Source organism: Sardina pilchardus, chromosome 9 (assembly GCF_963854185.1).
Source record: "Sardina pilchardus chromosome 9, fSarPil1.1, whole genome shotgun sequence".
Classification (NCBI taxonomy): domain Eukaryota; kingdom Metazoa; phylum Chordata; class Actinopteri; order Clupeiformes; family Clupeidae; genus Sardina; species Sardina pilchardus.
In genome coordinates, this window is record NC_085002.1 from 22,359,973 (window position 1) to 22,372,493 (window position 12,521).

The 12,521-nt window shown below is 46.3% G+C and overlaps 1 protein-coding gene across 2 annotated transcripts in view; it reads right to left on the minus strand.

Moving 5' to 3' along the window:
* Positions 1-5,029: 5,029 nt before the first annotated feature.
* Positions 5,030-12,521, minus strand: part of wnt4 (wingless-type MMTV integration site family, member 4) — a 14,621-nt gene continuing 7,129 nt past the window's right edge. For both annotated transcript variants that reach the window (XM_062546370.1, XM_062546371.1), the window contains exons 2-5: positions 8,724-8,959; positions 8,124-8,255; positions 7,748-7,890; positions 5,030-7,238 (exon numbers count right to left, since the gene is read on the minus strand). In XM_062546370.1, coding sequence (XP_062402354.1) covers positions 6,768-7,238; positions 7,748-7,890; positions 8,124-8,255; positions 8,724-8,959 — 982 coding nt within the window. In that variant the 3' untranslated portion in view covers positions 5,030-6,767. The remainder of the gene's footprint in view (positions 7,239-7,747; positions 7,891-8,123; positions 8,256-8,723; positions 8,960-12,521) is intronic.

Here is a 12,521-nt window from a genome sequence, read left to right on the forward strand (position 1 = left end):
TGCAGGCCATACCCCGAATGCATCAAGTGAAAACAAATATTAACCTACAGATTTTTCAGACGCTGACTTCCAACTCATCCTAATGTACATCTCTGAGGCCATATAGGGGCGGCAGGAGCAGCGTTTCGAGCAGAGCCCGGCATGCCAGCGTGTCTCGGCACTGTCTGAGTTGCGGTGATTTACCATTGCACTCTCATGCACGGTTAAAGTGAGGCAGGGCCTCACATCATAAGTCATCCTCCCAGGCAGCGCAGTCATAAAACCTCGACAGACACGGACAGGCCTGCCCTTGATGCGTATGCCACTCCACTCTCTCCATCAGTGGCTCTGAGCCAGGCCCCGCGGCCTTGAGGCCCTGAGAGGAGACGGAACAGAGGAGCAGAGGAGAGGATTCCGCAGACGAGCCCTTCTCTCCACAATAGCAGCACCGAGTAGCCATGGTTGCTGGGCTGGCAGCTGCACCCCAATGTGCCCCATGTTGTGATATGCTAACCCCTCAACCGCTAACAAATAGCTGGGTTTACTGTCAGCGTGGTGTCTGTTATGATATGCTAACTCCGTCGCTGCTAATGGAAACATGTAGCCTGCTGTCTGGAGCGCAGGTGCAGCCGGCTCTGCCCGAAAGCAATTGGCAGGTGGGCCGATACAGCCCTTAGCCCCCCTTGTCTCATGGTTCTGCTTTCGCAGCAGGTACTATCACCCAGACTAGGGGAATTAGTTGTGTCCAAACAAACACACGCATCAGTGCAGGGCACAGGTGGGAGTTAGCCTGCCTTTCCCATCGCTAATATCATCTCAACCAAAAGAAAACAGATCACTGGGCTGACAGCAACAGCACCTGCATGTCCATGTTGCTTATTGGCTTTCCTTAGCAGGGTCCTGAGAGGTGGAGTTTCTCAGATTGATCTTCACAAAGTGTCCTCTCCCAGGAAATGGCTGATCTAAGAAACCGTTAGGCAAACTGCCAATAGCACAATGTATGTTAGTATTAACAGTAAGCAGACGTGCGTCTTGTGTGAAGGCATTTGCTTTCACACTGTTGGTGAGTCAATGCATTGACTTTCCGACAGACTCTGCCGAGACAATACTTAACACTGCGGCACTGCCCTGACAATATCTGGGGGCTCGCCCTGCCTGGAAATTATAATCATACACCAAGCCTCTCTGACATCACAACATCGGCATTTTACAGTACAGACTGGCAGTTTCCACCGAAGACTGTATGGCTACAGTTTTACCAAGGCCACACTGAACCCAAACATTGAGACATTTCTTAAGCTACCTGTTGAGACATCCATGTCAGTTGAGTCAACTGATTCAAGTTAGCTGAGACATCCATGGACTGTTTCCAACTTCAATAAGTCATGTTGTGTGTTGTCTGAACTTACCAGTGCCATGAACCTGAGCCATAGCAAAATTCTGAGCGACTTTAGGCATACACTTGATCACCCACTGAAACTGTGGTAGTAGGTCAGCACTTGATCTTTGGAGGTGCTAAGTATGAACATCAACACTTCATAATTTGTCATTGCAACCCCAGTTAGTCTCCTTGGACATCTCTGAGATTGAGGTGGTATCCTAGTCAGTAATCATGTCAGCATTGGACACCTATGGATGTCCCCTCCTACTGTACCTCCCACCCCTTTGGCAAACACAGATCCCGTGCAGCTGCAGGCTCTTTGTGGGAACTGCACTCGGTCGTCTTGCTTGCCGTGAGCAGGATCTCTAGAAACCTTCTGCGGCAGTGTCCACAGCAGTAGCGCGCATGCTGTTGCCATGCATTGTTATTTCATTATTCACCCTGGGTTCTTTGGGCCTTTGGGGTTTTGGGCAGTGTCTGTCAGGGGCTCTCGTGTGTATTGCACAACTTGGCGCTTCGAGAAGGGAGAAGAAAAAAGAAGGGAGGGCAAGGGGATGGAGGGGGAAAAAAGTATTGAAACTGTCATCACAAACAAGAAACATCTGTCTCATTTGTGTAACTTGTTTTCTTTTAATATAAGAAGTATGTTGGTGGAGATCTGTGAGTTTTGAAGCAGGCTTGGGAGGGGAGTGCGCGGAGCACTTTGGGACTGCTTATCCTTTTTGCTTTTGGGTTTCAGTCGTGGAATTATCTACCAGACCTGCACAGGGGTTAACCCTTCCCCAGCACCCTTCCTCCATGTCTTTGCCTGCCCAGGTGCGTAAGCCCATGAGTCCCGGCCGCCCCAAACACCAGCAGCTTGTCTCACTCATCTGCCCTTCCTGTGCCGATCCTCAATATAAAAACCGGTGCAGCCATTCAGGCAGGTTACCATCTGACTACACAGATTCCTCCATCGGAGTGTTTCATCACAAATCAGTCCAAATATATCACACAAAGATCGACTTTATTCCTTTGAACCTAAGCCCCCCTATCGAGTAAATTACAGATAGGAGGCATTTATTAGCTTGGCTAAGTTTGAAGTGTTTTCCTCCTGTTAACTCAATGAGTCATTTGCTTCTGCCTTGTTTAGCCAGGCCTGGGACAGTTATGAGAATCTCCCTTATCACAAGCCCCCCCGCCCCCTTTTACAGACTTAATCAAACAAATGTTTCTCGGCACAGACTAAAGTCATATTAAAAGTAGCTGAAAGGTGAAATCCATCTGATCTTTGAGCCCCCTTATTGAATCGTAGGTTGATAATTATATTATGTCCCAGGAAAGGTCTCTCTAAATATTAAATTACTTTGAGGTATTTCCATCAAAGAGGCGGTGAAAAGGCCATTCTCTTGACAGTATTGCATTTCTTATGGGGAGATTTTCCCTCAGGGCAATTTCTTGAGACCATTGACACACACACCATTTTTTTTTTTAGTGAGAAGATTATTATTGTCAGGATTGTTTTTTTTTTGTCCGGAAATTCTACCTCATCCCCTTATTTATTTTAGTATTAATGTGCTCATTGATAAGAGTTTTACTATTTATTTCCAGACAAGCAATATATGATTTAAAATTTTAGATAGTGAAAAATTATAACTTTTTCTCTGAATAACTTGTTTGATTTCCCACTCACAATGATAGCCAGTGAGCGCAGACATGGTCTTGTAGGCCACAGTGTCTCTCCGCTACCACAAACACAGGAAGTGCTGGTATTATAAGGATTTCACCATGGTTTCTCCTGCCCGGACGCTCAAAAATGCCCCCCGTTTTAATTTCGCAGTGTGCAATAACGGGCTTCTGCCTTCCTCTCAGACCACCCCTCCCCCACTGTAATCTCACGCATCTACTGGGCTTATTGGAGACAGACTTGCGCATAACCAAACATCGGGAAGACTCAAAAAGGAGGAAGAGAAGAAAAGAAACAAAACAACGCAGGACATATGGTCCTCATTTGATTATAATCCAACGCATGCATCCACCACCATGGGTGTGTTTTCAAGATATGATTTTGACAGAATTGAATACCACGTAACACAAGCTTCTTTACTAGAGGATATACAGTAGGAGGGTATACATAGCACATAAATTATGCGGAAAAAACTGGCGGCTTGGCTGGAGAGAAGCCCGAAGGTGTAATGTACCTGTTCCTCCTGAGACTGCTCGGCGATTAGTTTATTCAACAAGGCCGAGATGGTGGGAACCAGGGAGACCAGGTGCCATTATCCTGCAATAGATACGGTATCCTAAAGCCAGGCCGAGATGCTCACTGTGTTACAGGGGCCTTCGCAAAAGATCCCTTATCAGTGAAAATGTGAACTTTATGTTTTCAGTAAAGACAGATATTCCCTCTAGGGTCCTATTAAGAGCTATAAAAAGAGCTCGAGTCTTGAAATATGAGGGAAATGATACCTTGTTAACAAAAACCTCTACTTAGCTTGTCAGCAGCAGGGATGAACTCTTTAGCGATGCATATTTGCAATTTCAGTGTGCCTTTGGTTCACCGGGGATCTATTTCATGTAATTTTGAGGTCACGATTAAATACGTTTTTAAGCATAAACGTAGCTGCTAATGGCTGTGGGGAATACTCTCCATCTCTCTCTCTCTCTCTCTGTCTCTCTCTCTCTCTACCTTTCTGTCTGTCTTTATCTCTCTCCCCCTCTCCCTCTCTCTCTCTCCCCCTCTCTCCCTCTCTCTCTCTCACCCACACACAGTCCGGGTGAGGGGAATAAGAGTGGTTGAGTAAGGGAGAGTGAGCCGCTGTGAAAGGGCACATGATCCAGGGGCATTCAGGAGCTGCTGAGTTGCAGCACCAAACCACATGTACGTGTGGCCAGCATCTCTCATTCCTGCCATTATTCCACACATACTTTCTATAAATATTTATTGTTCTTGGCCTGATGGCATGGCTCTCCAGGCGCAGTCTAGACTGTCACCAGGCAGCTGCACTCGGGAACTCTGTGTGCGCGTGTGTCTGTTTGTGTGTGTGTGTGTGTGTGTGTGTGTGTGTGTGTGCGTGTGTGCGTGCATGCGTGTGCCTGTGCGTGTGTGCGTGTGTGTGCGCGCACACATGTTTGTTTGCGTGTGTGTGTGTGTGTGAAAGGGAGGCATTGGCTGGTTGTCCCTCCTCCGCATCTGAATGTGTCATCCTGGATCCCTGGAGGTATTATTAACTAGTATCCTACTCAGCAAAATTAACAAATGAACTCCCTGGAAAAAGTGTTTTGAACAGCTGAACTCCAACACTTTCAGACATTAACTTCAGGAGACAGAAGTGAGATCAAAGTGAGTCTGAGGTCATGTCAGCCACAAGCAACTGACCCTCTGGAGATTATCATCATTAATGTGAGACCTTTTGTTTAGTGGCAGCAGTTTCTCATTAATGTTCTTTGTTTTGTTTTTGTTTTGTTGGTTCATCCCAAACAGCCTTTTATCTTACAAATTCTTCGGACAGCTAAAGGGAGGTGACCCTTTTTTTGTTGTGTCTAAGACATTCTTTACAATATCAGAAGACATCACTTGCACCGACATTACAACTAAAACTGCAGACATCTGAGTAGACATAAAGGACTAAGAACATACACACACACACACACACACACACACACACACACATACACTTCACTTCCAATTTTCCATTCTTCCTGATTTTCCACTTTAACAGTGATAACATTATTACATCCAGATTAGGAAGAAATATCACAAAAAAACTATTTTCTTTGACACAGCATATATTTCAATTTTACATACATTCATATGCAATATAGTCTTCTTCAGTGTATAAGTCTTAAACAGATCTATGTTTCTTTAAAAAGCATACTGTATAACATTGTTACTATAGAAAAGCTGGAATTATGGTAGTTGTACATATTTGCCATGAATAATTCAGTCAGTCAATCCACCCCGCACTGGGAATAGGGAATGCTTGGGATTTGTTTTATTCTGTGGTATGTGCGTCCGGAGAGGGAAAGTGCTAAAGTTATGGCCCATAGTCCAACCACCCTTAATCAACCAACCTACCAGTGAAAAGCTTCTGCTTGCATGACTGACGCTTGAAAAGGCAGGTGCTGCTTGCTCGATACAGTTTAATTGGCATTCTCTAAATGTGGAAATAAAATGCTCGCTGTCCTCTGCCAACAGACTAACACTTCTCTTCTGAAGGCATTTGTGATACCACTCATGGGCCACTGGGTTTTTCCACTCTGACACTTTGCAACAAAAACAAATGCCTTTGCCCATCCTGTCACGCTTACAGTTAACCCTAGTGTCTGTGGCAGAGAACAGGTTAACTCCATAGCACTCTCAGAGAATGGCAAGCCACTACTGTGGTTTATCTACATTTGATTTCCAAATGCATAGCAGCAATGTGGTGTCCACTGTGTGAGCTATTGGCCACATGCATCTAAACACGCTACTGATGCCTTAATGAGCGGAAGATTAATGTACACTTGGACTGCGTCTCGAAGTATAGGTTTCTTCTTTTTGTTTGCTTTCATTTTGTGTGTGCTATCCCTTATTGAGTCCGCTTGGGTATTCCCTTGGTTTCCATCTCTCCAGATGAGTTCCTAAAGCAGCATCAACAATAAAACCCCACCAAACCTCCCTCCCATATGGTTACTCCAAACCCCTCCGATAGACAACCACACACAGATACACACACACACACACACACATACACATACACACACACACACACACACACACACACACACACACACACACACATAAACAAACACACACACACACATACACACGCATACACACACGCATACGCACACACACACACACACACACACACACACACACACACACACACACACACACATACACTCACTCACTCACTCACACATACACACACACACACACACATACATTGGCTATGTGCCCTCTGAACAACCCCCCATCCCCCAAAATGTTTGTCAATGTCCATCCAATGGCACCCCAGCCCCAAAGCCACAGCCCTGGGAATAATGTCACATCAGGTTTTACTCTCTAATACACTTAAATAAGTTAAAAAAAATACAAAAATAAGAGAGCGACCACATTTTTTTTTTTTAAAGTGTGAAAGGAGAGAGATAGACAAAAATAGAACTCTCACTGGGACTTAAGCAATTCCAAAAATCTTGCTTGTAATGTGTCCCGTGTATTGAACGCCAAGTTCCTCTAGCACATGTTAAAATGTTAGGAAGAGCATCCCACTTTCCCCAGGGGGATTTTTGTCCCCTCTTGTCTGTCTGTGTCTCCTTGGACGAGTAAGATGGGACGTCGGGTGTGGGGGGTGGGTTGGGTAGTTGTGGGGGGGATTAGGGAGCGTCCCCTCCGGAGAAAAAAAAAGGATCTGCCAGGGTGCCCGGGGGGGGGGGGGCGGAATCACCGGCAGGTGTGCATCTCCACCATTTTGCGGCACTGTTTGCACTTGACGTAGCAGCACCAGTGGAATTTACAGCTGCAGCGGTCCACCACCTCCACCTCCTCCGTGTGGAAGCCCCGGCCGCAGCACATCAGCTCGCAGCCGTCGATGGCCTTGGACGTCTTGTTGCAGTGGCGGCCGGCCGTTCCCAGCATGCCCGGCGTGCGCGGGTCGTGGTCGCAGAAGTCCGGGCTGGGGTCCAGGTAGACCAGGTCCTCGTCCGTGTGCGGCTTGAACTGCGAGTTGCGCGGCACCAGCACTTTGGTGGTGCCGATCTTGCGTTGCTCCACCTCCGTCGCGCCGTCGAACTTCTCCTTGATGACGTTGCCCACCTTCCGGAAGGGCGGCATGGCCTTCCAGCAGGTCTTGAGCTCGCAGGAGCCCGACACCCCGTGGCACTTGCACTCCACGCGCATGTTGTTCAGGATGGCCTGAGAACACAAGACGGCACGGCCTGAGTTACTGCACTTAACGGTACCCCGCTGCTCCCTTAACAGACTGCCTTTGTAATGGAGCCAAACACTCGCACTGCTGCACAGCACTATTTCAACTCCATCATACCCTTGGACTCGCTTTTCGGTCTCTGTTTGAAATTATCCATTTATAGTGTAGGGGAGCGCCAAGAGGCCAGGGGGCTAACAGCTCTGGCACAGCAAGGTGTAATAAAATTAATCAATCAAATGGAGCACACACTAAAAGAATGTTTTTGGGAAAAAGTTTATACTTCAAGGACCATAATGTGTTTACCAACAACGGGGGAATTGTTTCGGGGGGGAGTTTCACACTCTGTTTTGAAAGTGTTTATTGCACCAAGGTGTTTTCAAATGGGCAAGGTTTATAAGGGTAGCAGATGGAGGCGGAGGGAAACATGCTAGGCTAACGGCATTCATAGGCTATAGTAGACCAGGCAGTGAGAGTAAAATAGAATGGAGAGCTATACCTTCCTGCCCGCTTCATTGTTGTGAAGGTTCATGAGTGCCCGGTTGGATGATTGGCCCTTCCCTCTCTCCCTGACGTCCACAAACGACTGGGAGAAGGCCACGCCATAGGCTATGTTATCAGAGCAGCCAGACCACTGGAACCCTAAACAAACCGAAAACAAAAAAAGACACCATAAGAGGAGATGTACCTCAATAGGGAGTCCTTTGGTAACATCTGAAACCGCAGGCCTGTGTGCGCACATCTCACCATCATATCAGAAGTGATATGCCAAATTTGACAACAACAGCTTTATGGCAATGTAGCCAGAGAGATTTGCATTCCAGATGTGTGTGTATGTGGCGAGGATGGTGCTTTGGAGAGAGAACACAACTCACCCTCGGGACTGAAGCCATGAACATTACGGTCACAGCCACACTTATCCAGCTCCCCGCTGCTGCAGGCCCGCGTCACCGCAAACGCTACGCTTGCTGCCGAGATGGCGTACACGAACGCAGCCTCTCTCGTGCCTGTCGCAAAACATCACCACCAACAAGAACATATTTCAACAAGTGATCTTTTGATTGCACAGGTCGAAATTTCACTTGTTTTAATAAATGTGGCTAACTTCAGGCATTTCAGAATACATTTCAGGCAATTCAGAGTGACAACAATGACATTCCAAAAGGTTGCTGTGGTGCAGTGGAGACAAAAGTCATGAAAGAGAGGGGCTTCCCTTATCAAAAATTGCTATAGGCTTCCAATCAGGTTTCAATTGGAACCAATAGGATCCTATAGGATTGGGATCATATACTGTAGGATTGACAATCCTATAGGATTCCAATTAGTTTTGGGATTTTTTTTGTGGACAATCCTATTAGGAATCCAATATGATTTTGGTTCCAAAAACTGATTGAAATCCTACAGGACTTTGATAAGGGTTGACTCGAGGGGTTTGTGAAGAGGTGGCTGCAAGGGGAACCACGAGCGCCACTCACCCTGGGTGACAACCTTGCCGAACACGGGCACCGTCTCCAGCGTGGAGCAGTTCCAGCGGCGGTTGCGGAACTGGAACTGGCACTCGTCGATGGCGATCTGCGCGCCGCGCCGCACGGCGTCCATCACCTCCAGGTTGCGCTTGCAGATCTGCACCTGCCGCTGGATGAGCCCGCGCAGCTTCTCGCACGTCTTCTCGTCCGAGATGCTGCCCACCGACGACAGCTTGGCCAGGTAACTGTGGCACGGAGGGCACAGGTGAGGTCAGTCAGAATCATACACTCACACACAGACCTTACAGTCTTACACTCACATTCACATATATACAGTATGTGGCAGTGCAGAAACAGACTCATCATGACACACTCATGTAGACAGACTTTGCCTTGTATCTGCAATACTGACCCATGTAATGTAGTACACCACTCACAAAAAGTCTGGTGGCTTCCGGGTGAAATTTCAGGATTAACGTAAAATCCACAATAACCTTTACAGGTTGACCTTATAGAAACTTTTGAATGTGCATGTCCAACAGTTGTTTCAGTACTTTCTGTACAGAAACGCTTAATTTCACCCGAAAGCCAGATATCCGCAACTTTGTGTGAGTAGTGTATGTATTGGCACACACCTTAATGAATGCCTCGAGCAGTGAAAGAAAAAAAAAGCATATATAAAACAGACAGACATACACAGGCACACACACATACAAACACAACACCTATAAACAGTTAAACTACATTGATGCACTCGTGCTGTAAAAAGCACACATCACCAATGCAATGCAACACTAAAGCAGGCAACCCCTCTTAACAGCACACATAAACAACAGTTCTTTGCTTTATGGCTGTTGTTGTTCAATTGCTCCGTGTGGCGCCAACACCATAAAACAAACAGAGCTAAACAGCCAATATGATGCCAAGCTCTAATCAAAAGGCACGGCATTAAGTAAGATATTCCCTCGAGAGCACATTTATCACCCTCTTGTGAGTGTCAGAGATAGGCTCTGACCGGATTAAGCTCACAGAGGACAGACCAAGGGAGGACCTGCCGTCATCTTCCCATGGGGCTTTGGGTAGGTTCCACTCGTCGAGAGGATCGCAGGACAGAGTTATCTGCTCACTCACCTCCAGGGCAGAGAGGGCACAAACACCCCCCTCACACCCGCTCCCCCTCCACACACACACACACACACACACACACACACACACACACACACACACACACACACACATATATACCACTACTACTCTACCCCAGACCTCTGCCCCTCCACTCTTTGCCACACCTCTCTAAAATTGGGCTTTTCACAAGCTCATCACGCTCACCTCCCCACCATGAGCCTGGAGGATTCTCATGCTCGCCGCTGGACATCTCTGACTTCCTCTGACTGTCCCTGTCTGTGTGTGCCTCGGCTTTAAGAAGGGCATCATTCAGAGGACTAATGTTTGTGCTGCGTCTTCATCATTTTAAGCACGGCATGAATCATCTAGGTCCAGTGTGAGAGTTGTTTACTAAACTGGCACAGACTCCTTGGTTCTGGTTTTGGACAGAGTTTTTATTTGTCCCCCTCCCTTGCTTTCAAAGACAGTGTGGAGCATCAAATGAAATTAGTATTGATCTTTCTTTTCTAGGAAATTTGTTGTGGAGGAAGTTAGTAAACATAGACGCCCACTCGGAGATAAATGGAGAGCTCCTATTTGGACTGCAGGCAAACATCTAAACAAGGAGCGAGTACACACTCTGTTCCAAGTTCCCGAGAAATTGAAAGTCCTGAAAAATCTTCAAGACTGGCCAAGACATGGCAAAATAAGTCTACAAAATCATGTCTACACAGTCTACAAAACAGAGACAAAAGCAAATACTTGCGTTTTGGGTCACTTATTTTTATACTGTTGCCGTACAAAACATATTAATTATGACAGTTTCAATACAAAAGTGACGAGTCAGTTAGTCTGCGGTATCATGAGGCAACAGTTCATGCACCTCTGTTTTTGTTAAGTGGAAAAAACATTGACAAATGGGGGAAAACTTGAAAAACAAATGAGTCTGCATCTTCTTTCTGTGACCTACAACTGTTATAGTGGCCCATATTTCTTAGCAAAAGACTGAATTTATTTGCTTCAGTTGAAAGAGGTGAAGATACTGTACACACACAAGTACCTTGCATGAACGGGACAGTGTCCCTCTCCCTCTCTCTCTCTCTCTCTTTCACAAACACACACACACACACACACACACTCAAACGTACGCCATGACCCTGAAGCGGCCTGCACTCCACTTCTGGGCCTAGATAACCTTGTCCTCTCCTCACTTGTCTCCATCCTCCCCACTTCAGCTCAGGGGTGACATCATTACACTGATGTTTTCCTAGAGGAGAACCTCACAAGCCTTCACGTGACACACAGAGAAATAAGGCCACACGACACGGCCATTACTGTAAACGCACGCATCGTTCTGTGCTGCCTGGAGAAAAGGTGCGGAACTGTTTGCCATGACTTTTTGGCGCTGCTGGATAATTACTGTTTTATCATTCAAAAAGGATGTACTGTAACTTTCAAAGGAAGTGCCATTGAAATGATTTATGTGGAGGATTTATTTGGTTGCATCTAACTCTTATTAATTTCTATCAAAAGCAATGCGAACAAGCAAATGAGTTCCTCTGTTATATCCACATCAACATAGCACATTCTATGTAAGTAATTGTAAATGTCCTGTTTGCACAAAAGCTCAAGATAGCATTGTAACATAATAGGGTGATAGAGTTAAGAGTTTGGTAACAGTCACAAGAAGGGGCCAATAAGTTAACCTTTGTGACCTATGCTCACCCCTCTATTAAATGTAAAAATCATTCCAGTGGTGTTTTCTCTCATAGTGCTACAATACTTTGTGATTTAACTATGTGCCAGAGAATAGATAAAGTAGTACCAGGAAATGTTGAAGTGCTCCTTATGTAAGAAAAATGTCCTGCAATAAAACTTTCACAAGAAAGTAAGGCTTGGAAATTAAAAATAAATAAAAATAGCTGCTTTAGATGTTAGCATACCATTCACCTGAATCCAAAGTCCTCTACAAACTAGTCTGAGGAGTGTTTGTGTTCTGTTTCAAAACATCTCACGTGGGAAAAATCTTCCCAAGACCTTGACAGGACTGTGGGTGATCCTGTTTTCCTGTCCTTCTCCCCTCTCTGTCTTTCTTTTTTCACTCTATTTTCAGCCTCTCCTCCCTTTCTTTCTTTCTTTCTTCCCCCTCTCTGTCTTTCTTTCTTTCTCTCTCTCTCACACACAAAAACAATGCCTACTGAATCTTGACACCCCCCCTCCCTCCCCTCCCCTTCACCACGCGGAGCTTTGCTGGAGATTTTTGCTGGAGCATTCCACCTGGAGCGTGTTGACTGCTCCCCGTGCTGCCGTGTTTGTGTTGCATTAGCGCGCGCCCAGCCCGCACAGTGCGCCCGGCTCCATGCGGCTTAGCCCAGGCCAAGCAGGCACGCAACCACACAGCGAGGGGGGCTCAGGGGAAGAGAACGGCAGAAAGACACGATAGAGATGGCAAGAGCTCGGAGAGAAAGAATGAATGAAAGAGACAAATGGACAAAGGGAGAAAGAACGAAAAACAGAGTGATACAGGGAGGTGTGTGTGTGTGTGTGGGGGGGGGGGGGGCAAGTTGGGGTCTTGCTCATAAACATGTTATGCCTCCCTGGCATCAATAATGGTTCAAACAAAACAAGTCAAAACAATTGAGTGGCACAAAAAAAACACAAACTATAAACCAATGCAAACATGTGGGACCGAGAGACATA